This window comes from Pseudorasbora parva, chromosome 1 (genome assembly GCF_024679245.1).
Source record: "Pseudorasbora parva isolate DD20220531a chromosome 1, ASM2467924v1, whole genome shotgun sequence".
NCBI lineage: Eukaryota > Metazoa > Chordata > Actinopteri > Cypriniformes > Gobionidae > Pseudorasbora > Pseudorasbora parva.
In genome coordinates, this window is record NC_090172.1 from 31366700 (window position 1) to 31391554 (window position 24855).

Consider the following 24855-nt stretch of genomic DNA (forward strand, 5'->3'; position numbering starts at 1 on the left):
GACCATGGCTCTGCCACCTTGGCCATAGCGAAAGTCAGCAGTTTGTGGTCCACAAAAGCAGTGAAATGTCGGCCTTCCAGCATCCACCATTCGATGTAACTTGTGCTATATGTGCAGATCAGGCTACCATTGGCAGCTTCCAAAGGGCCTGTCAGTCACCATGTCTAAACGGGATGCAGGCAGGACGCTCCTCTGTGCTCCCGTGTCACAAAGAAAACGTAATTTCCCGATCCGCCGAAACTGCATGGTGGGCGACATTTGTTGGCCTTGGTTCCGAACTTCGCATGATTGAAACATAAGCCTGACGTTTGCTGAGAGCAAGAAAACTGTTGTCGATGAGGAATTGTGGCAGCAATAAGTGTGGACTCATCTCGCTGAAGCGATGTGCGCAGGAAAAAATGTGGACTCACAATGTCCCTGACTCGCCAGGAAAAACTTATCAGCCTCCTCAGCTAATTTCCGACACTCAATAATTGTGTTGTTAGCTAGAGCAGTTCTCATTTGGGAAGGCAGCTGCTGCAGAAAAAGATGGGTGAAAAGAAAATCGGGTCTGTGCTCACCTAAAAGATCCAGCATACGATTCATGAGCTCGGACGGTTTGCTGTCACCCAGTCCTTGAAGGGAGAAAAGCCTGTTGGCTCTCTCAGCGTCTGACAGTTCAAATGTTTCAATAAGTGGGCTTTGAGTGCTGCATACTTGTCAGTTGCTGGAGGATTTGTAAGAAGGCTCACCACTCTGGATGATGTTGTATTTCCGAGAAGTGACATAGTAGTATTTAGTTGTATCCGCGGTGATCTCACGCAACGCGAATTGCGCTTCGGTCTGAGCGAACCATGCCGAAGCTGACGTTTCCCAGAATTCGGGGAGTTTAAGAGTAACGACGTTCACGGTCATGGTAGTGTCGTTTCTCTGGATACGTCCAGCAGACAAAAATCGGGGTCACCAGTGTAGAAATTGCTGTGAATAATAAGCGACAACTTCTCAAGTTGAGCACATGAGTGTCTCGTTTAATCACCAAAAAACATAACAAAACAACACTTCCTCAAGTGGGTGTTAACCAACGTCAAAAATGTCAACACGCATCAGACAAACTTAAAGGGACCACGATCCCTGAACAGTACTGTGTTAATCCTCAGCAGTATATAGAACCATATTTAATAACAAGGGTACATTATGTACGTCTCATTCCCTACAGGCTTATATATACAGGGAGAGAGCTTATCAACGTAACATGGGAAATGTATGAATCAAGATGTACACATATTGTTATATATCCCATTCATTTGTTAAAGGGGGGGTGAAATGCTGTTTCATGCATACTGAGCTTTTTACACTGTTAAAGACTTGGATTCCCATCCTAAACATAGACAAAGTTTCAAAAACTAATGTTGGACGTTTGATAGAGTATTTCTGTGTCAAAAATACTCCTTCCGGTTTCTCACAAGATTTAGAGAGTTTTTTTTGAGTATGAGTCGACTTGACGTTAATAGAACGGAAGGTCCTTGTATGGGCCGTACGGACTCTTCTCCCCGTAGGGTGCGCGCGCATGTGACTAGAGCTAGCGAGTAAACACTCTCTCAGGTGCAGATCCAGTCGTCCGTGAACACTTATGTCGGTCATAGTCCGCGCCGCGCTCCACTTCATTCCTAGGGTTGACGTCGAGGGACTTCAACGCTTCAGCACAGCATTCCGGGAAGGCAGCGCTGCATTTGAACCGATTTGAATGCAGAAATGACGGGAAGCTTTATAACATCGCTTCAGTCGCATTTCCACGCCACTGCTGACACAGAACTTCACCAAATCATACCAAAGAAGTGCGTTTTTGACGGAGCGGTCCCAGCGATAAAGGTTCGGTCCTGCTTTGGAAGCAGCTGGTGAGTAAAACGGCTTCAACTGTCTCTGCTATTGGCTACCGTCGCGCGACTAAACATCAGTAAACGACACGATCGCGTGCTTCGTCATTCAAATGCGCTAACGGTTACTCCATTGCTGTTCTCTGTATAATGTTACACTAGGCTGACGTGCAAAACCGTTTTGCTTGCTAAGGTCTAACGTTAGTCGCATACAATAGTCCATAAACCGAATCATGTCCTCATAAACTGTGAGTAAAGACACACAAATGTTGACAGGCCACTAAATACAGTACATACCACAGAGACGGACGTCCTGCTGTTGCTGTTTCTCCTGTTCAATTTATTTCTGCCTCAGATTTGATTCTGGATCATTATCTGTATTAGCTGAGATAGCCATGGGTTTCTCCACGCTTGAGGACGTCACCGCTTTGTTCACGATCGTCATTCTTTAGCTCCGCCCACACGATACGCCTCCAGGCGCTCGTTTTTTTTTCCGGAAAGACTCTGTACAGCCTATATTTATTTTATAAATATAATAAAACTAAAGACTTTTCAGAGATATGAAGGATGCAATACTACTCTATAGGTACTCAAGATTGACATGAGATTGACTGAAACTGAGTGTTTCACCCCCCCCCCCCCTTAACAACATTTATCCATTACTTCAATAAGCTCACTGTTTCTGCCTTAAATTAATACATTGTTAGTTAACTGTGTGATTTGTATATGTACATTTCTGAAATGCATAACTTGACACAGTCAGCTCTGATGACAGATTACTCTAAATACTAATGTAGACACAGCAATGACCTTTCAGTAAAGCTGCTTTGAAACAATGTATTGTAAAACGCACTATAAAAATAAATGTGAATTGAAAGATCGAGCTGTGATGTTTTCAATGAAAAATGATGGGGCCCAAAAGTTGAAACTTATGCATGGATAAGATCAAAACAAGCATTTAGAAAATAGAATTTTAAAAAAGGAATTAGAAAGACAAATTGATTTTGACAGGTCGGGTCAGGTCTAAAAAGTTCATTTATAGACAAGGTTCAAGCTTCAACTTTAATTTCCATGTAGACCTCTACTTTATAGCCTGATACAGTTGTGCTCATTTAAAGGTTCACAACACCTGCTGTGTAACCTATAATCAATATGAATAAGACATCTGTTGTTACCCTGGTTACCCTCAGCGGTGTGTTCCCCTACTCCTCATACATAAATAATAACTCTGATAGAGAATGCTCCATGTGCAGGAGTGTGTGTGAGGTGCTATCAAGATAAAAGCACATTCCAAATGTCGAAGCCTGCTCTGCGATAAATTACAGGGAATGTATGAAAACTAATTTGGCTTTTTCTGAATGATAAGAAGGTGTAGCGCAGAGGTCTCTATGAGCTATCTATATTCTTTTGCGTTACATAAAGCTGTTTGCTCTCTTCAGAAAAGGCCTACAAGGTGAGAAATGTTTTGCACCACACCCTACTTCCCCTGTTTAGGAACCCAGCTCCTCAGGGACTCCTCCACACACACATACTGAGGTACTATCTCAACTGACAATAATTCATTAATCAGGCTATGCAAATGTCACAGCCCAGTCATGACAGTGTCTCTCATCTCATCTATCCAGATCCTAAAATAATGAACAGCCTGTGTTTTCTTTAATGTTTTTTTAAACACACTATTGTTCTCTCAGGAACAAATATGAGCATCAGTTGTTTTTCCACCTTGGTTTAATGCAGACAGTTCACACTTCCCAAGAGAACATGATGAAAAACACCTGCAGAGGTCTGGTTTATAGTATCATTCCACATCCAATCTTTCAAATAAATTTGTATATAAAATTATATTAAATATATATAAAAAAAACTACAAAATTCTATAAACTGGGCTATTTGTAAAAATGTTCACGTATTAATTGCTTTTTTATTGCTAATGTGTTAACAAATTGTAATGACACAAAAAAATAAAAAAAATAAAAATAAAATAAAGACCTGACTTACTGCTTACTAGATTGTCTATGAAAGCCTTTCATTTTTATGTGAAGGACTCAGGACATTTTTACCAGGTAAATCAAAAGGATGTGACGTTTACATGCACTCTCGAGGGTCTCTCTTCCATTCTATGACGCATGAACCGAATGCTTATGCAATGCACAGGATGATGCCAAAAGAGCCATTCTGTACTGTATTGTAAATGTGTCAGGCATAGAAAAATAATTATTTCCACAGTCTTAAATATACTTTATAATCAAACTATCATAAGTATAATTTCGAATTTAATTTGTCGACATTATGACATTGAATTAGCCTGACAAGCCAGACCCACATCAAGATGTTTGGTCTGGAAACTCACCATTGACAGGGCTCAATCCGAGGGGCGGGATAAACGGTTGTCTTTCAAACGCCCTCTGCACGCGATAGGATAGCGCTACACCAACCAGAGCAACGAAGGTGAAGCGGAGCTCGCTGATAGATTAATCAATCGCCGTATCCGGTCGGCTAAACTCCGAACACATCTTCCCTTTTTAAGAATGACTTCAGTGCCGTTCTTTGTTCTTTTCTCAGAGAAAAGCTTAACTCCAAGACTTCCAGGATCGCGGTCAAAGCTGATTCGAAAGACCGCCGCCGTTCGCCAGTTTCTGTGTTTACTAGAAGCACGCAAACGCAACTCGGCCGTCGTCATTATGGCCCCGCTTGCTGACTCTATACATGATGTGATTGGGCCGTCCAGATTCTGAGGAATACAGCTCAGACGTGTATTGAGAGTTCCTAGACGACACTTTAACGACACGGGCAAATTAAATTTGCTGCTGCTAGGGTGCGTCTAGATTTCTAGGCTAACATTGAATTGCAGAGCTTGTGCAAACCTATCCACAATGCTATAATCAGTTTTCTTAACTGCTGCCATGTCACGCTGTCATTTTTGTTGTGTTTATTTTGTTATTGAGAGCAAGGTGCACGGCTAATATTTACATATTCATCTAAACAACAAACTCAGCAGCATGGATGACGTCTGGATGTTTGTTAGTAGTATAAACTATAAAGTAAAAATGTATATTTAGTATTTAATTTATTTATCTATAACTTTCGCACACGCACAATGAAATGATGAAATGAATGAAATGAACCTTGAAATGATTCTTATATGCTTCCTGCTGTGTTTGGGATAATTCAGAAAGACCCAGCCACGTTTCATCTTCAATGCCCTTGCTGATGGAAGGAGGTTTTTATGGTGGATGGTTCCATTTTCTAATAATTGCTCCCAAATTTGATGTATTCACACCAAACTGCTTACCTATTGCAGATTAAGTCTTCACAGCCTGGTGGAGGTTTACAATTTTGTTTCAGGTGTTCTTTCACAGCTCTTTGGTTTTGGCCATAGTGGAGTTTGGAGTCTGAGAGTCTGAGGTTGTGGACAGGTGTCTTTTATACTGAAGTTTAAAGCACACGTTTAAACAGGTGCCATTAATACAGGTAACAAGTGGAGGACAGATGAGCCTCTTAAAGAAGAAGTTACAGGTCTATGAGAGCCAGAAATCGTACTTTTTTTTTAGGTGACAAAATACTTTTTTCTACCATAATTTGCAAATAAATTATTTAAAAATCAGACAATTAGATTTTCTGGATTTTGTTTTCTCATTCTGTCTCTCATAGTTGAAGTGTACCTATGATGACAATTTCAGGCCTTCATCTTTTTAAGTCGGAGAACTTGCACAATTCGTGGCTTACTAAATAATTTTTTGCCCCACAGTCCCAGAGTATGTATGTATGTATCTATGTATGTATGTATGTGTGTATATACTGTATATATATATATATATATATATATATATATATGTTTAGCCATATTTTAAAGTCTTGTCTAAAGTGAAAGTAAAATTGTGTGTGTCTATATAGCCCCTTTCACACTGCACGTCGGACCCGCAATATTCCCGGAACATTGCCGGGTCACCTTCTGTGTGAAAGCAACCACGTCCTAGAATTGATTACCGAATTGAACCCGGTTCGGGGACCTAGTAACATTCCGGTATTCGACCCGGGACGAGCGCTGTGTGAACAAAAGCCAGAACTAATGCCGCAATGTGTACGTAGTTATCGTGCGACTCCTAGAGCTTGTTTTTTCAATAATACAACCCTGCAGTGCCAGAAGAGCTAGTCTGTGTTTTAAACGCAGAGAGTGTTCGACTTCGTATACAAAAGAAACTAAAATGAAACAAGCAGAAATGTGTGCAAACTGGACACAAGTCGAGACCACGGAGCTCCTTACTATCCGCGCTGAAGCTGAGATCGCTCACCATTATACGTCACATCAGGATGTCACGTATCAACTCGATCCCGGACCGTTACGGATTGTGTGTGAAAGCGCACATATTATGGTATTTCGCTGGCAGGGAGAAAGGACCAAATCTAGCGGCCCGGGAACAAATGCCGGGTCGCATTATCCGTGTATTTGCCGGAATCGCAGTGTGAAAGGGGCTTATGAGATGCGAGCAGGTCTTAGCACAGCCTAATGATTGTGAACACTTGTCCTTAAAGGGACAGTTCACCTCTAAATTATGTTAATAAAAAAACTAAAAACAAAGGGAAAAATCACTCACTGCTCTAATAAAGCATATACAGTAGCTTTCAATCAATGTATATTGCATATTGAAGACTATATAGTTTTCATCTTAGCCTACATTTATTCATTCAATTTCATACTTAAATGCTGCTGTACATCTCTGAGCTGCCACTGCAAATTTTATATTTATTTTATATTATACAATACACACCCGGAATGTGTGGGCATAAATGCCTTGTTGATGCTAGATGCCAGATAAGGAGAATGGGCCGACTGATTCAAGCTAATAGAAGAGCAAATTTGACTAAAATAATCACTCGTTACAACCAAGGTATGCAGCAAATCATGTTAGAAGCCACAACATGCACAATTTTGAGGCAGATGGGCTACAACAGCAGAAAAGCCCATCGGGTACCACTCATCTCCACTACAAATAGGAAAAAGTGGCTACAATTTGCTCAAGCTCACCAAAATTGGACAGTTGAAGACTGGACACATTTTGCCTTGTCTGATGAGTCTAGATTTCTGAGACATTCAGATGGTAGAGTCAGAATTTGGTTTAAACAGAATGAGAATATGGATCTATCATGCCTGCTTACCACTGTGCAGGCTGCTGGTGGTGGTGTGATGGTGTGGGGGATGTTTTCTTGGCACACTTTAGGCCCCTTAGGGCCAAATGGTTCAAATGCCACGGCCTACCTGAGCATTATTTCTGACCATAAGCATCCCTTTATGACCACCATGTACCCATCCTCTGATGGCTACTTCCAGCAGGATAATGCACCATGTCACAAATCTCAAATCATTTCAAATTGGTTTCTTGAACATGATGATGAGTTCACTGTACTAAAATGCACCTCACAGTCACCAGATCTCAAACCAATAGAGCATCTTTGGGGGAGCTTCGTGCCTTGGATGTGCATCCCACAAATCTCCATCAACTGCAAGATGCTATCCTATTAATATGGACCAACATTTTTAAAGAATGCTTTCAGCACCTTGTTGAATCAATGCAACGTAGAATTAAGGCTTTGAAGGTGAAAGGGGGTCAAACACAGTATTAGTATGGTGTTCCTAATAATCCTTTAGGATATTTTTGGTGTGTGTGTGTGTGTGTGTGTGTGTGTGTGTGTGTGTGTGTGTGTGTGTATACACACACACACACCACAAATTATTCAGACACCAGACAATATTTTACTACCCAACAATTCTTCATACAATGGACTATCATTAAAATTATAAAAATTTGGGACAAAAATGATTCAAACACTTTGACCTGATGTTTTGTATAAGTGTTTTTTTTATTACTAATGCAACCTTTTACACAACAGAATGAACAATATTGAGAATAGGGTGACTTAAATTGGTATTATCTAATTGTGTACTTAAATTTAACAGCTGACAGCTGATTGGTTGATTGTAATCCATTACATACCTGTCTATCAAAGTTATCCAGATTAATTTGTTCTGACAGATTAACACTGAGTTATTGTCATATTTTATTGACATTTTCTAAACTTTACCGAATAAACTGTGATAAACTGTGATAATGTGAGAAAATGTCAAGGGTGTCTGAACAAATTTTGGTTTGACTTTTGATATATATGACATTGCAGGTGGATATATTTAAGCAATGGATAGTTCATGAATTGTGTGTATAGGTTCATGAACCCTGCAGAGTGTGTGTATGTGTGAGTGTGTGTGTTACTATGATCTGCCTAGGTTTCTTCTGCTCTGCGGAAGTGGCACTTCACGGGCTCCACAGGTGAGCAGCTCATATACATGCCCTGAGCACTAAGTTCCCAGGTGCCATCTGTGGCCATGGCAGCCCTGGCGTGAGTCACATACCACAGCCCCTCCCTGCCAACCCCACAGAGACACAAGGACAGCCACACAAACACACTGCCATTCTGTAGCAATGGTCTTGCACTTACACCCACTGCTAATAGCTCCTCTTTCCAAAGTCCTGAAGACATCAAAGAACAGCATAGCGGTGGACTCCATGTTAGAGTCCACATATGTGCATGTAGAATGAACTGGCATCTTCCCAATCATGGCATGCGGAAATGCCTGGGTAGCCCAGTTCCAACACAGCATAATGGTCCTATGCCAGTCCACATACACACACAAAAATAAACATTTTGCTTCCTCCAAGCACACATTTTTGTAGCCATGTTGCTTTAACTGTGAAGATATAGAGGCTTGAGTATGTAATAGTGGCTGAAAGGGCAGGCTGCAATGTGCCAGTGGTGATAAATGCACATTATGATGTGACTGGAGGCTCATCTCCTCTGATCTGAAGAGTGATTCTGCTCCCACTCATTTCTGGCACAGACGAATGAAGGCTAGTAGAGAGGCAGGCAGTGATGGAGAGCTTCGTTCAGCTTCAGTGCCTTAGCATCTGTAAGACCACCTCTCTAAAACACTTGAAATTCACAGATACCATACAGAACCTTATAACAGTAAAACATAGAACACTGGAATTGACATCTTACAATGAAAATAAATAGCAAAATAATATTTCTTAAATTAAGCAATATCACACAAGAGTGTTTTTGTTCCGAATATCAGCTGTAATTTGAGGTAAATTAAGTCCATGCTGCTATTCAGACCAACAGCACGATTATGACTGTGAGTATGATGAATTGTAATATTATGCAAGTTACATTTTAGATATAATATTGTCGGTTACTTTGCCTATTTTTGCTCCATCAACAAAACTAGTTCACAATGCAGTTCCTATCCAGAATTAATTAGTGATGTTGAACTAATCAGTTGGATTAATCATTCAATGACCTAAAATGTGACTTGTTTTGTGATTCAGGGTACTTCTCAAACCGAAGATTGTATCTTAGTGAGACTGTGTTCTTCTCCCCCTCAGCGCTGAATGTTAGAATAAAACGGTCTAGTAAGTGCACATGGCTATGTCACACGTTCCCGCCTTATGGTGCGAAAATACATTTAAAACTTTTGGAAAAAAATATTTTGTACTAAAAATCTATGTATTGTATTATAGTTTTTTTGGATTGCTTACACACTAAAATTAAAAGTAGTACACTGTTAGCAAAACCTTACACTCAAGAAGCAAAACATCAGCCCATATTTTCCCAACTATAAGCACATTGTCAACTTCACACTTGTTGCAAAACTCTACACACGGTGATTTGCAAAACAATAAACACACTTAACATACATTACACACAAAAATCTATCATTAAGTCAATTCCTTGCAATACCAAAGCACTGACTGTCAAATTACCGTGACGTATCAACGTTAACCGATCAAAGTTGTCGGTTAAAAAAAAAGTGATCTCTAAATTAGGCTATTATAGACAGTGGACTAAACACTACTACAGTTAGCCATCTCATTCAAAAATCTTTTTGTGTGAAGTGAACAAATCCCTCATACTAAATTTGTCAAAACTCGCCTGTTTGTACTTAATAAACCAATAAAAACATTTGGTGCGAGGTCACAGCGTTTGGGTTTGTGTGCTCACAAGGTTTGCAAAAAGTAAACAGACTAAAACACTCGAGGTTAGAGCTAGGGCATCTATATTTCAGTGGTAACACATAAGGTGTTGATCATCATCTTTCTTTATTATTGTTAGCACTACCTCGAACTATAGCCCCGTCTCTTCGGAGCTGTCATTTTCTTAAACGAGCCGCGGCCATGTTTCAAATGAGCTTCTAACGCTAGACAAATGCCTTTATTTTCAACGCGATCAATTTAGATTTTTAACCATTTAGAAACTAAGGAGCCATTTGTTTGTCGATTACAAACAAGGGGACAGTGTGTGTGTGATAGCGGCAGAGAGATGCGACAGAGTTGCGGAATTGCAGGCACGGCTGGCGGCTGTTATTTCAAATAGCGCAGCATATTTTAAACTAATCGGTTAAAGGGGGGGTGAAATGCTGTTTCATGCATACTGAGCTTTTTACACCTTTAAAGACTTGGATTCCCATCCTAAACATAGACAAAGTTTCAAAAACTAATGTTGGACGTTTGATGGAGTATTTCTGTGTTAAAAATACTCCTTCCGGTTTCTCACAAGTTTCGGAGAGTTTTTTTCGAGTATGAGAGAGAGAGGAAATGCACACTGTAAACAGTCTCTCAGATGCAGATCCAGTCCTCCGTGAACACTTATGTGGCGCCGCGCTTCTCTTTATTCCTATGGTTGACGTTGAGCGACTTCAACGCTTCAGCACAGCATTCCGGGAAGGCAGCGCTGCATTTGAACCGATTTGAACGCAGAAATGACGGGAAGCTTCACAACATCATTTCAGTCGCGTCTCAAAGTGGATTTCCACGCCACTGCTGTCAGGACTTTACCAAATCATACCAAAGAAGTGTGTTTTTGACGGAGCAGTCCCAGCGATAAAGGTTTGGTCCTGCTTTGGAAGCAGCCGGTGAGATAAACTACTTCAAATGTCTCTGCTTTTGGCTACGGACGCATGAGTAAACATCAGTAAACGACACGATCGCGTTCACGAACTGTTACTCCATTGTTGTTCTGTATAACGTTACAGTATTCTGACTTGCAAAACCGTTTTGCTTGCTACTTCTAAGGTCTAGTCGCATACAATAGTCCATAAACCGAATCATGTCCTCATACACTGCGAGTAAAGACACAGAAATGTGGAGAGGCCACTAAATACAGTAACTTGCATACCACAGAGACGGACGTCCTGAAGTTACCGTTTCTCCTGTTCAATTTATTTCTGCCTCAGATTTGATTCTGGATCATTATCTGTATTAGCTGAGATAGCCATGGGTTTCTCCACGCTTGAGGACGTCACCGCTTTACGGGCTTGTCATTCTTTAGCTCCGCCCACTCGATACGCCTCCAGGCGCTCGTTTTTTTCCGGAAAGACTCGGTACAGCCTATATTTCTTTCATAAATATGATAAAACTAAAGACTTTTCGGAGATATGAAGGATGCAATACTACTCTATAGGTACTCAAGATTGACATGAGATTGACTGAAACTGAGTGTTTCACCCCCCTTTAACCGGTTTCAACCGGCTAATGAGTCTCGGTGGTCGGTCAAGAAAACATTTAGTTTTCACCATCCCTAGTGCAAACACTTGTTTGCTTAATTGTAGACACACCAATCAGGTGTATAAGCACTATAAAAAGCAGCAGGTGAGTTCATCGGTCTTCAAGCACAATGGGAAGAGTCAGACGAGGAGGAGAACGACGAGGACAAGGAGGAGTAGGAAGAGGAATCAACAGAAGAAGAGGAAGGGATGGAGGCCATGCTGGAGGTAGAGGAAGAGGAAGACAAGAAGGTTCTCAAAGAGGACCGAATCTGACAAATGAGATCCGAGCAACACAGGTTGACCATGTTGTCAACTACGGCCTGGTGCTGAGGGAGGCTGGACTGCGAGTACAGCCAAATCTAAGCTGACACATAGTGGCAAGTGTGATAAGAACATTTTGACTGGAAAATGGGTATTGTAAAAATTTCATATCAAAAACATCTTCATGGTTTCAGTAACTGCTGAAACATAACCCCCCCCCCCCATTTCATTTAATAATGAACTCAGACAACCTCAGTGCTGACTCGTTTTCTGTCAAGTTCTTTTCATGAATTGGAATGTGTGTAAGAAATTGTGGGTGATTGAAGGATGTGAAGGATACACTTGATGCATCCTTCAAAATGGGCTGAATGACGCATGTAAAATGAAAGCTGCCTTCCAAGAATCCTTCAAACTGACGACCTTCAGCACTGATGTAGAAGCCGAGATATGCAGTCTTACTAGGACACAGCCTTCTGTTTAAGAAGCACCCTCAGTGTTGTTGAATGAATCAACTAAATGAATGATTCAATGATTCGCTTGTCAGGTCACACCAATCACATCAATGTAACCTGCAGAAAAAGTCAGTGAAAAATCCCCATCACGAACACAACCTGACAGTCCATCTGGAATGTGCAAACACAGACAAACAAAATCAACACTCTTAAAGCACAGTTCGGCCAATCAGGTTGAAGGACGGGAACTAACCGTAGTATAAGTTTTATATGTTTTTTTCCCATAAAAATTACTGCACTGAATGCAGACTTTTCACTGTAGAACAAAATGTGGTCAAGAATGTGTAGTCGTAATCTTCCATCATCTTACCACATTCTCTCAACAGAGGTGTATGGGTATGGACTGCCTGTCTCTAATTTAATTGAGTATCTGGACCGGGGGTCGGATATCTCTCCCAAATAGAATTACACACCATTCAGTGATTCTTAATAGGCCTCCAGGCCAGCACTAATATTCTATATCAGTCATAATTTGTTTTTTAATAGGAGGAGGCTCTGCTCTTTCAGGTAGCACTTGCTCTTGTGGAGAGGTAATTTCACCCTGTTAAAAAGCCCCTTCACAGAGCTTTACCAGAGGGCTCTGCCAGCCTAATGGAACTGTCATAGAGATGTAAATAACATTGGCACTCTGTGAAACAAGCCATGAAGGGCAGGCAAGTTGAGCACAAGCATGACCCTAACTAAACCTTTCCTCTCTGATATGCACACATAAGCACAAACAGACAGACACATGCAAAGGCATGTGTTATGCAACCGAGGAAGCGCTTCAGCACTGAGAAAGAATAACTACAGGAGTGATACATAATCTAACTAGACAAAGTCACTTTAAGAGCAGATTAACTGACTCAACAGTCAGCTCGATCAGAAGTGATTGTTCTGCATGAAGTCACAAGTTTTGAGTCAACATCTTTGACAGCAGCCCACCACTGTTTATATTTAAAGATGTCATATCATGCACTTTTACAAGTTGATTATACAGCAATGTGTGTTGATAGTGACAGTACACAACCATCCTATAATGATAAAAATCCATCAAGTGTTTTTTTTTTTTTTTTTTTTTTAAATCTCCTTATGTTTTCACCTGTCTGAAATCAAGCCGTTCGATGTGTGACGTCACACGATCGGACACCCTTCCCACGACTGTTGATTGACAGCAGTGTTTCATCTCAGACCCGCCCTAAGCGATTGGCATCTAAGCGATTGTGGTGTTCTGTTCTTGGGTGTAATAATGAACACAGTAGTCATTTTGATGTTGATATATCTGATATATCGAATTGATACGGTTAAACTTGCACAGATGTGTCCTGAGAGACTCGCGTTGTCAAACTTTTTCCTGTTGTCAGGATTGCCAGGTTTTCACAACAAAACCCGCCCAATTGCAACTCAAAAATAGCCCAAAACAAACCCAATTGGGTCTTTTGGGGTTTCCTGGTCACAAAAATGCATTCCGGGGGGTAAAATGCATGTTTTTTGACAGGGTTCCCTGCTAAAATGAGCAAATGTATCACCTCAGATATTGATTTTTGTAAAGTATCAGTGAGGTTCCTTGACACAATCAAATTGCTTTAATGGAGGTCTTATAAGTAGACATGCTTAAAACAGGCCACACCTAATGCTCAAAATACTTAATTGGTTTGAGTAGGACACACTTAATATAGACAAATTAGTCCAGTTAAATAAACTCTTAAGAGTATTTAGAACTTTATTTTTTTTCATGCAGTATTTCAAGTAAACTGAGCTGTTTCATTGTTTTGCATTGTATGAACTGTTTTCCTTTAATTTAGACTAATTTAAGCTTAACTTAAACTTTTTAATTTTTTAAATTTCCCAGCATGCTTTGTCCATGTCACTCGAAGGGGAGAGTAAATGCTAAAATTAAGTGTTATATGTTAGTTTTTGTGTGTGTGTGTGCAAGACTAATGGTAAGGGACAGAATTTTCCTGAGTTTATGATAATGTGGGCTTTTGAAGAGTTACCATCATGGTGGCAAGTGGCGCATGCTGTTTGGTTTGAAAGCAGTTGATTTACATGTAACTTTACAGGGTTAGTTCAGCCAAAAATGAAAATTCTGTCATTAATTCCTCACCCTTATGTTGTTCCAAACCTGCAAGACCTTCATTCATCTTTGGAACACAAATTAAGATATTTTTGATGAAATCCGAGAGCTCGCTGACTCCTCCACAGACAGCAATTTAATTGACACTTTCAAAAAACTCACATGACATGGCCTTACAATATGCCTTATAAAATATGGGCTGGTAAGGGGTTAAAATCAGGAACATCTTAACTAAAAAAAAGATGTCTTATTAGGGTTTACAGTGTACTCAAAAAAAAAAAAGGTTAGAATATGGGTTTTGCATCCACCCTAAAATCATTGCACTGAAGTTATATCTGATAAACAATAAAACCTTTCTCACTCAGACATGGGCTCCCCTACCTGAGAAGACTATTTTCTGGGTCGCTGTGTGAAGGCAGGCAGGCTAAATGGCAAGGAGGGGAATTGACAGATTCTTTGAAGATGCCAATTAGACAAGCTGCCATTTAGATCAAACACATCAAGCTTTTTTTCAGTGCACAGCCATGGCATTTATCAGCAATCCCTGCTTGTTAGGAGAGCAGACTGAAGGCTGAAAGTTGAAGGTTTCCAACCTTCCTAACAGGATGAGAGAGAGGACTGCAAAAGGTGAAACCTTCTGAACAGAGAAAGGAAGAGGACTGAGAGCTGAGAAGAGTGAATACATCTCATCAGGTTACTGCACCCCCCCCCCCCCTCCTCCTTCCGTGATAATTTCTCTTTAATTCCTAGATTTTCAAGCATTACAAAAAATGTAATAAAATAATACAGACTTTAGTTGTAGCCAAAAAAATGTCCCTAGAGGGGACGGGGGGTTGTGGGTTTGTGTCAACACAGGGCAATTTTGTTTTCTCCAGACACCACTGGCCTGAACCATGATGGAAGTTTAAAACAAAACCAAACCAAACTTGTTGACAAAAAACAAACCAATCTATTTTTCCAAACCAATCAGTTTTCTCTGTCAACTCAGGCTTTGATCCTGAGTTTAGGAATTATAGCTGTGACATCACTAGTGAACAGCCAATCACAGGCTGTGGATCAGAGGGTATTTTATTTTATTAGAGGTGTGTCACTTTACTCACAGCTGATGGTCCAATTTCAGTTTGAGATTTCTTATGCAGAATATAACCTGCCCTGGAGTAGGTTAGCCTTGGAGTGTAATTTACTATGGAGATGAACAGAGCTAAAAGCTAAACCACTTTAATGGTACCTAAAACCCAGGATTGGCACACACTATGATTAAACATATCTGGTTAGCCAGCTAAACCGGCTTCAGGGTATATGCCCCAGAACTAATTTAACTGCAACAGGTCTCATTATTTTCAAACACTTAAAGACTGAAAGATTGAATGTCTACATTCAATAAGATGGTGCAATTTACACTTCACTTCAAGTGAAATGTAATTGAAATATGGCAAATAGTGGACTATATCTATCTTCATCATCTCTAACTGGCTTTTAGTGTACTTATCAGCCCATGCTACGCTAAGGCCTTTAAAGACTGATGAAATGATGATGGAATGGAATCCATTAAAGAGGCAGTGTGCCTTCCCTTTCACAGCCGATAAAAGTGATCCCATTACTGATTACACACGCTTCCTCCTCTACCTTCCACTGTACAATATATATCCAGAGGTAAAATGTTACTCACTGAGGTGGGGAATCTGGGTACATGATGTTGACTTGAGACACCGTCTCTACGTAGGAGTCAAAGTCAAAAGCAGGGGGAAAGTCCTCAACACAAGTGGACCTCAGCTCTCCAATGGAGCCACCATATGAGAGGCCATCTGGAGCTGTAGAAACAACAACAACAAAACATGAATTTCTGTTTATAGTTTGAGAATTTCTTGAAAGTTTGAATGTTACATTTTGAAATTGAGACTGTCATACATTGCACATTGAAACAATATAGTCATGCTTTTAAAGGGATAGTTCACACAGAAATGTGTTTATCTTAACACAAATAAATTATTTTTCATGAAACCTGGAGATATTTCGCCACCTTATTGAAAATATATTCCACCAAAATGTTGTTGTTTTGGGGTTTACCAAAGATTTCTAAAGAGACAAATGCACTTTGTGTGATTTAATTTAAGCTTTTATTCACATATACATTGATCATCACACATACATTCAGCACATCAAATATAGTGGAAGCTCAAACATAGTTGATTGATGCTTAAGAACAAACAATATATTTTTTTTCAAGCTTCCATTTTTATTTATCATATATAAAATGATAAGTGATTTTGTCTCTGGGAATACTGGAATTGCACCACTATCTTAGGGGCGTCTATGGTTAACCGATTAACCGTTAAAAATTGTGTAACCGAGTGAAACATTTTGCCCGGTTAAGTGGCGTCAATGTCGTGCTTTGAATTTAGTTGTAATATATTTTTGCACTCCTAGAGACCGCCAGAGCGCTCCCAGACATTTTGTAATATCCACAAGAAGAAGTCATGACCAGCTTTCTAAGCGGGCAATGAAGCGGGCAAATAACGCGTGGGAGCACTTTAAAATTGAGTGACGGGGCAAAATGCAAGTATTGCAATGCAGTGCTTACCGCATTTTTCAGGCTATAAGTCGCTCCGGAGTATGAGTGGCATCAGTCAAAAAATGCGTCATGAAGAGGAAAATAACATAAGTCGCACTGGACTAAAAGTCGCATTAGGGCAGAAGCAGAGCGGGAGCCGCGCGCGCTGTGCATAACGGATCAGAAGAAAGAACGTTTGAAGTGAGAAACTTGTGAATGACTAGAGAAAAGCAGACGTTACTTTAACTGTAATGAAGAAAACAAAAAAAGCTTATCGCGGACTGAAAGCAAGATGGCCAGAGCTGAAGGAACGAGTCCACAGATGCTTGAACTCTCTGCCGGGAGAGGCTCAGCCACGCGAGTCAAACGCTGTGTGAATCATGCTCGGCTGCATATTTTACTACATGCCCTAATCATGCAGGCGGCCTCGCGGCCAATTGCGTTGCTTGGAACTGGAGCGCATCTCATCCTAATTTAACGTAACTCAGCGTACGCCTCACAGACATGAAATATATCTTAAGAAAGCTTGAAATGTCTTTTAACAATTTAAAACGAAAAGAAATAGGGTACTCTCTGATTATGTAATCCATGATGCGCATTTCTCTATATTTGCGCGTTCACTATACGGAGATGGCGGTCGTCAAATTAATAAACTAAAAATAACCCTGACACACACTATGGTTAACCGAGTATTAACCGCTATGGGCCTCGGTTAACGGTTAATGAAAAACTTGAAAACGTGCAGCCCTACTCTTTATGAACTTTTGAAACCATCAAAGTCTTGTTGTGTTGACTTGTTTTAATAGAGACACAGAAACCTCTCAGACTGAATTAACAACAACTTAATTTGTGTTTTGAATATCAACTTATGGGTTTGGAACTAAATGCAGAATTTTAATATTTGGGTGAACTATCCCTTTAAAGCATTGCACTTCTATTTGGTAATATAATATGTATAAAAATGTGGTTATTGCATAAAAGCATTTCCTTAAATTCTGCTACACAAATAAATCAAGGTAAAGGAACATACAGATGTCCAATATAAGAGATTTTAACAACAAATAAAAAAGTATTCTGCATAAACCATACTGCTAAACTTTTTTTTGATAATAACATTATGGTTTATGTAGGTTTCGACACTACCAGTAGTTTTAATGATGGAACAGCAATGATAATGTGAGTGGGTTTTCTGTTAGATCCAATATATTTTAGGTGCCCTATCCGTCGACAACAGCCTGGATTAGCATTACAATGTGACAGGATCACAAAACAATATGCAAGTAATATGACACATAAACTGTAAATATCAGACTGAAATATATAAAGATTTTTACATAGCACTAACTCAGTCAAGCATCTAAAAATATATATTATTATAACATTATTAAAAATGTTTAAATGTCACTGCATAAGATAAAAAATAAATTAAATCAATTGATGTAAAAAAAAAAAACAACAACACAAAAAGACAGAACACACCAGATGTTTTGGTTAGAAAATACACCAGCGATTATTCTGCTAGGAGAGTAAAATCCAAAGTAAAACTAAACCTTCAAAACGCTGCAGATTATAATACAGCCAATGCCAAATAATAGAAAGATGGTCTTACTGACCATATCACTAACTACTGGACAAGGTTAACTGACGGAATCAGTAGAGCTATACAAGGACATGCTTTCCACTGGCATCATTCTCTAAACTCCACCAAAATATGGATGCTTAAGTTTCAGATTTTTCAGATTAACAAAATAGTATGAAAAAAACCTGTCTCACATGTCAATGCATGTGGCACAACTACTTATGCCACAACACAAAACACAATATCGACACACACAGGGTTTCACAGACAAGGCTTAAGCTAGTCCCAGACTAAAATGCATGTTTGAGCTGTTTTAACTAAAAGCAACTTGCACTAAAATGTCTTAAAATATGTCAGTGCCATTGTTTTGTCTCAAGATGCACACAAGTAATGTTCAGTAACGTTAAGGCATGTTTAAAAATCTTCTTGAATGACCTAATTGAACCAATGCCTAATCTTGGCTTGATCTAAGCCCTGTCTGTGAAACCAAGCCTATGTGTTTTTGATATGTTATGAACCCCATGAAGTAAGGTCACTGACCGTAGCTGGCACGGAGGTGGGGGTTGCGCAGTCGGCTGTCTTTGCGCAGACTGCCCACAATGATGGTGACACAGGAGAGGAAGAGCACCAGGCCGATGACGATGCCAGCCACCACCAGAGGGGACACCAGCAGGCTGGCTTCATTACCCCCTTGTTGGCAGCCTGGGTACTCGTGAGCATGACTGCTCTGGTTTGAGCTCACTGAGGACATGGAGGACATGATTAAACAAGAGATAGGATGTGTGGAGGTTCGAAAGAAAAGCAGTTTCAATCATTTACAGTAGCAAGTGTTACATAAAACACAGAAGAGGCATTTTCTTCTTTCCCACACAGATCATAATGGTGTGGGATTATGTCATATAGTATATTAACCCTTTTCTGAGGCACACAAACACACTCACACACCTAACTGTCGACCGCATACCAGGAATGCTCCCCAGACTTTCATCCCTCAGTGGATTAGATTCTCTAGTCTGCAGCGTTAAATTTTTAATCCTGACCCGTTTGAATTTTTAAATATGCCGGTGGAAGACTTTCTTTTCAGCTGACGAGGAGTCTGACTTCAGCCATTAGCTCCCCTCTGACTTCCTTCACCCTTTCTATTCAGACTAGAGAGAAACCAAAATAAGCCCCACGCACTCTTACACACATAAACTTATAGGCTACAGATACACAGACAGATTCAATAAAGCCAATTGGAAAAGCTGATGATGATATTAACACTCTATGGTTAAGGCCTCCAGCCCTTCCTGGAGATAAACAAGACAGAAATCAAATCAATGTATCTGTGGGGCCAGCAGTGCTTGAATGCTAACCATATTTATTCTGAGGACAAAGGAAACATCTGGAAGTGTTTAGTGTGATGTGATAATTCTCCTAAACTCCATAAGCTGCAAAAGTCATTTTATATATAACAAAGATTGAATATAATTACATTTTTATTTACAATTTATTTTTGCATGATTACGGTAGGTAAATAAAAATGCATGGTAATCACTGGCTGTTAAGTTGCAGTGTTTATAAACATAAAAGCATTCCCTTGCATGCGAATAAAAAAATCATGCCACTCAACTAATGTCTTACCAAGGTTTCAAATGCATCACGTGATATCCCTTTGTTAAAGCAAGTAATATGTGTATTCTATTTCTGTATATTTTCCAATAATACTACTGTTGTAATTAAATATCCCAATGCTATTTTAATAATTGTTGTTTTAGAGGTCTCCTACAAAAGGTTTACATGCGTCCAAGGACAAAACCGCATCAATTCTCATCACCTCAGAATCTGAAAATGGTCAGTTTGATCAGCATTTATAAGCCCCTCCTTGTCTGTGAGCTTACTCTGCTCTGATTTGTCAAACAAACCAGTCTGTTGCGATTGGGTCTACTGCTCTCGGCGTGTGTCAGAAACTATGCATACATTGCCATATCTGAATTTCAGCTCTAGAGGCTTTCTCAGCTATCCATAGTGATTCGAACAGGAATGATGGCTTTCGTTTTTCCGTATCAAGTGGCTCTGCAGTGCTGAAAATAGTGTCTGCTTGACATGTCGACAATATGAACCAAACTTTTCCAGGTCTCGGCTACAACTACAGTGAGGATGGGTCAAAGCAGATGTTTTTTCGTGAGCAGCTAAAGAAGACCCTGGGCTAGCAGTCTGCAAATTTGTTATAAAGAGAGACCGGAATTGTTGCTGACTGGTTTCTTGTTTCAACTTGTGTATTTGTCGTACATTTGGATCTTTAAAACTTTGCAGATATTTTACATTCAAAAACAGCTAGGCCTATATTGCACACTGCATGAAAAGTAATATTTGAAAAAGCAAAACTTAATGGGTGAGCAATATTTTGATTTAAATTGATCACATATGAAGAAAAAAAGTATTCTGCCTGGAATAATTGAGTTCACACTTAAATGATACCAAACTAGGCCACATGCTGATCAAAATACTAGAAAGACTTAACACAAAACAATTAGTAAATCAAAAGACGTCAATAATTTCACACATACCATCACACATGCTTTCTCACACTAGGAGCAACAGATGTCACTTTGACTATTTGATTCTTTTGAATTTAAGTCAGTACTGTTACAAATTATTACTCAATATTTTAAAGAATATATTTAAATTTTATGAAGTTCCTGATTCCCTTTCAGGTAAATCTTTTTTTTCAAAGGTGTCATGACCTGGCTTTTTTATTTTTTTATATTGTTGTCTGAGGTCAACTAATGACGTTTGTGTGGTGTTTACATTCAAAAACATCATAACTAATAAGTAATAGGCTATTTTCTACACTGGTTTTGAGGCTCTCTCCTGAACGCTGGGTTTTGATGGGCGTGACACACTGGAGACTTGGAAGTAAATGCCCATGGCAAGGATTGGATAAGATTTGCATATTTAATGAGCTTCAGCTCCTGTCATATCTATGTCCCTGTCAGTATAAGGGATTGTTTTGAAAGCGGCAGCCGGAATGATTCTCTCGATCACACGGCTCGTAAACGTCTTTATCAAACAAACACAATTATTTATTTCTCATCTACCCGTGATTGATTTGACTATTATTTTTGCATTACATGGCCCGCCTGAATGGCCGATATAAGAGCGAACAGCACGCGCACCCTTCAAATGTCAAGTCAAGAGAGATTGAACAGTGCAGATCAAGAAATGAATATTATTTCGCTATTTGAAATAATAAAAAATCCCTTAAAAAGCCTATAAAAAAACACATTTTACTCACATAGGCCCTCATTTATCAAAAGTGCGTACACCAAATTTCCAGCGTACACCTTGCGTACACCCAAACCCACAGTGACTTTGAGATTTATCAATATGGACGTTGGCGTACGGCACACTCAAATCCTACGCCAGCTCAGGAGGTGTTGTACGCACGTTTGAGTTAGTGCGAAAATGCGCAGAAAAACAATTCCTAACACCACAAAACGCACTGACAAGATATGCTATATGACCCACTGTTAAAAACCACAACAACAACATTCAGTGTTTATTTTTGTGCAACATGAATGTCAATGTTTAATTTGTGTGACTTTAAGCGTTTGATTTGTAGGCATATGTATATGCGTATATATATGTAGGCATATTCCTCCAGTCGCGAGCCTGTGCGCTTTATCTGACGGTTCAGGGTTAGGCCCGGCAGCTGCGCACGGACTGGGACTAAAATAATTCAGACTAACAAAATAATAAAAATGACCTTCTTCTTTTAAATAATAGTAATTAACTATTAATAACAAGCGTCATTAAGAATAATAATAATAATTAGAAGAAGAAGAATCTTACAAATTGTCATGTAATTATTAATGTGAATGAATCTTACTCCACATCACATCATCATCACTATTGTACCCCAATACATGTGCCGTGATACGAAATTAAATGCTAATTGTTTCAAAACGTGCTGTAAAATAATGCATTGTGATGGTAATTTATCATCCAAACAGCTTTAAACTGCTGGAGTGCGCTTCTCAACCTCCACTCTATTAAGAGTAGCTACTCGTAATTTGGGTCCATATTTTGTTTTTGTAGGTGTCTTTAATCCCACTCTTTAAACTCCCAAATGAAACAATTTTGGGTTTTTTTCCACTTCCCTGGTGATGGTCTCGATGGGCGTGTCTCAATCATCTCACTAGTTCAGTAGTCAGAGCACTGATCAGGGAGTCAGCCCATTGACTTATGTCCTAATCAGTGCCCTGACTAGTGAACTAGTGAGATGATTGAGCGCGCCTGATCTCCACGTCGGAGAAGTTTCGCTTCTTTGCCGTCTTCTGTTTGTCCATGGCGTAAAATGAGGGCGTGGGGGAGGAGGAGACTTGAATATATATGGGCGTGTTATTCTAATGACGATCGTTTTCAGCCGCCACATTTATCAAGGGCAAGTATTGCGTACACCTGGATTGCAGAGGTGCGCACAGCTTCATAAATCAGGCGATGAGAGGAGTGTAAGCATAATCTTACGCCAACATATACACCCGTTTCTACACAAGATTGATAAATGGGGGCCATAGTGAGTAATACTTACATACTCACACACTCTCAAGTGTTTTGCACCTTTCCTGTCAGGTCCAATATATAAGAAACAGCATTGTGTTTTAATCTCAAATGTCTACAAATCCAGCATCGACCTGAGATTTGTTTACAAATGATTCTGCAGTGAACCCCATGTCTTCCCCACAGGAACTGGAACTTTATTAAAAATAAAGTTAATTCACACATTCCTAATATTAGGATCCGAAGGATGCAGCGACTGTGTTCTTCCACAACCAGGAATATCGCAATATCTTTCTATATTCTTCTGCATGTTTATTGTTGTTGGCTAGCTCAAGCCAATCACCTCCATGAGTCAGTGGGCGGGGCTACTGAATTAGAAATGCTGTAGAGGCTGTGTTTCATCGCGTGATGACGTCAAGATGCGCACACAATCGTTTTCTGGCCTTGGTGTCTATACTGTAAAAGCTTTTCTTTGACTAACAATGTTTTCAGCTCTGAAACTTACAGAATATTCTTATATTACCATGACCTTTTATATATCAAAAGCTCAAGCGAAAAGTTGATTTTCCCAATTCATCACCACTTTAATATGTTGCGTTCAGAGAATATCACCTGTGCTGTGAAGCAAACATTTGGCAAGGAAACTGAGGTGCTAAATGTTGGTCTGCTGTGAGGTTGGAATACAGCACTGCTGTTAAAACACCTCAATACTCGTGAGACTCTTTAAAAACGTGCTGTGAGAAACCAGGCTGTGTATCAGACACGATTAATTATTATCAGTTCACAAACCTTTACAATTATTTAAACAACAGCAGTGCTCTCAGTCAAATAGTCATTAAAATGTACTTTCAAAGACACTACCGTTAAAATGTTTGGGTTCAGCAATTTCTTTTAAAAAAGACAGTCAAAGTTAACACTTTAACAATATTTACCACAATTAATGCAATTTCTGTCATAAATTGGCTGGCGTTACATTATATGATCATACTCTTATTAACGCAAATCCTTTTAAACCATTTAAAGGTACACTATGCAACTTTTTCGTACGCTAGAGGGCGCCCTTTTCAAAACAAAGGCGTAGTTTAATGACGTCAAGTTTGGGCGCAGCATCTTGGGACATGGGGTCTTCACCTCACAGCAAGTGAAAAATAGGACTCAGCCAGAAAACATGTTGATGGATGTCGTTATTAACGTTAAGTTAGTATGAAGCAGAGCAGGACCGAGTTTTGTGGAGCTGAGCAAGGCCACTGGGGTGATTGTTAATAAGATGAATAACTCACGCCTCAGGAGCAGTGGGACTTTTATTATGACAGGACGGGACACAGTCGCTGGGCGCTGGCGCTATTTCAGCTTTTCTGGTCACGAATAGAGGGTAACGCAGCTCTGTCATATTTATCATATTAGATACATTTGAGTGTGTTGAAAATGATGGTATGACTTTTCTCTGTGCGTTCGCTCAGCAGCTGCTGTGACACTTGTTTACACTGCTAAGAGTAAAGCATTTATGCCAAATAAAACCAGAAGGGCTTTATATTTTGCAGAGGGTAACGCCGATATGACGCAATTGACAGGCGACTCCCTCAAACGCTATGCTCAGATATGCGTATGAGATCCGCTTCATTGGGGCAGCCGCAGGTCTTTAAGGACAGACAGCAGCATGATTATTATGTTAATCAAAGAACAAAGGTAACAGAAAATTACTCACTGCTCTTGACTAAAGAACTTGTGTAGCTTTAATAAGAATTAATCTAAATTTAATTAATAATTTATGCAATTTCTACATGGTAGAAAGGACACAGGTAAATATGACATTTATTTATTTAAAGTAAAACTTCATATATTTTTTAAGCCTAATAAATGCTTCAAAATTGATTGCTTTCAAGTACACTGTAAAGTTTAATGG

General features: G+C 39.6%; 1 protein-coding gene across 1 annotated transcript in view; it reads right to left on the minus strand.

Moving 5' to 3' along the window:
• bean1 (brain expressed, associated with NEDD4, 1) overlaps window positions 1-24855 on the minus strand; it is an 89409-nt gene that overhangs the window by 18431 nt on the left and 46123 nt on the right. Inside the window, exons 4-5 of the mRNA XM_067437910.1 lie at window positions 18951-19151; window positions 15950-16091 (exon numbers count right to left, since the gene is read on the minus strand). Coding sequence (XP_067294011.1) covers window positions 15950-16091; window positions 18951-19151 — 343 coding nt within the window. The remainder of the gene's footprint in view (window positions 1-15949; window positions 16092-18950; window positions 19152-24855) is intronic.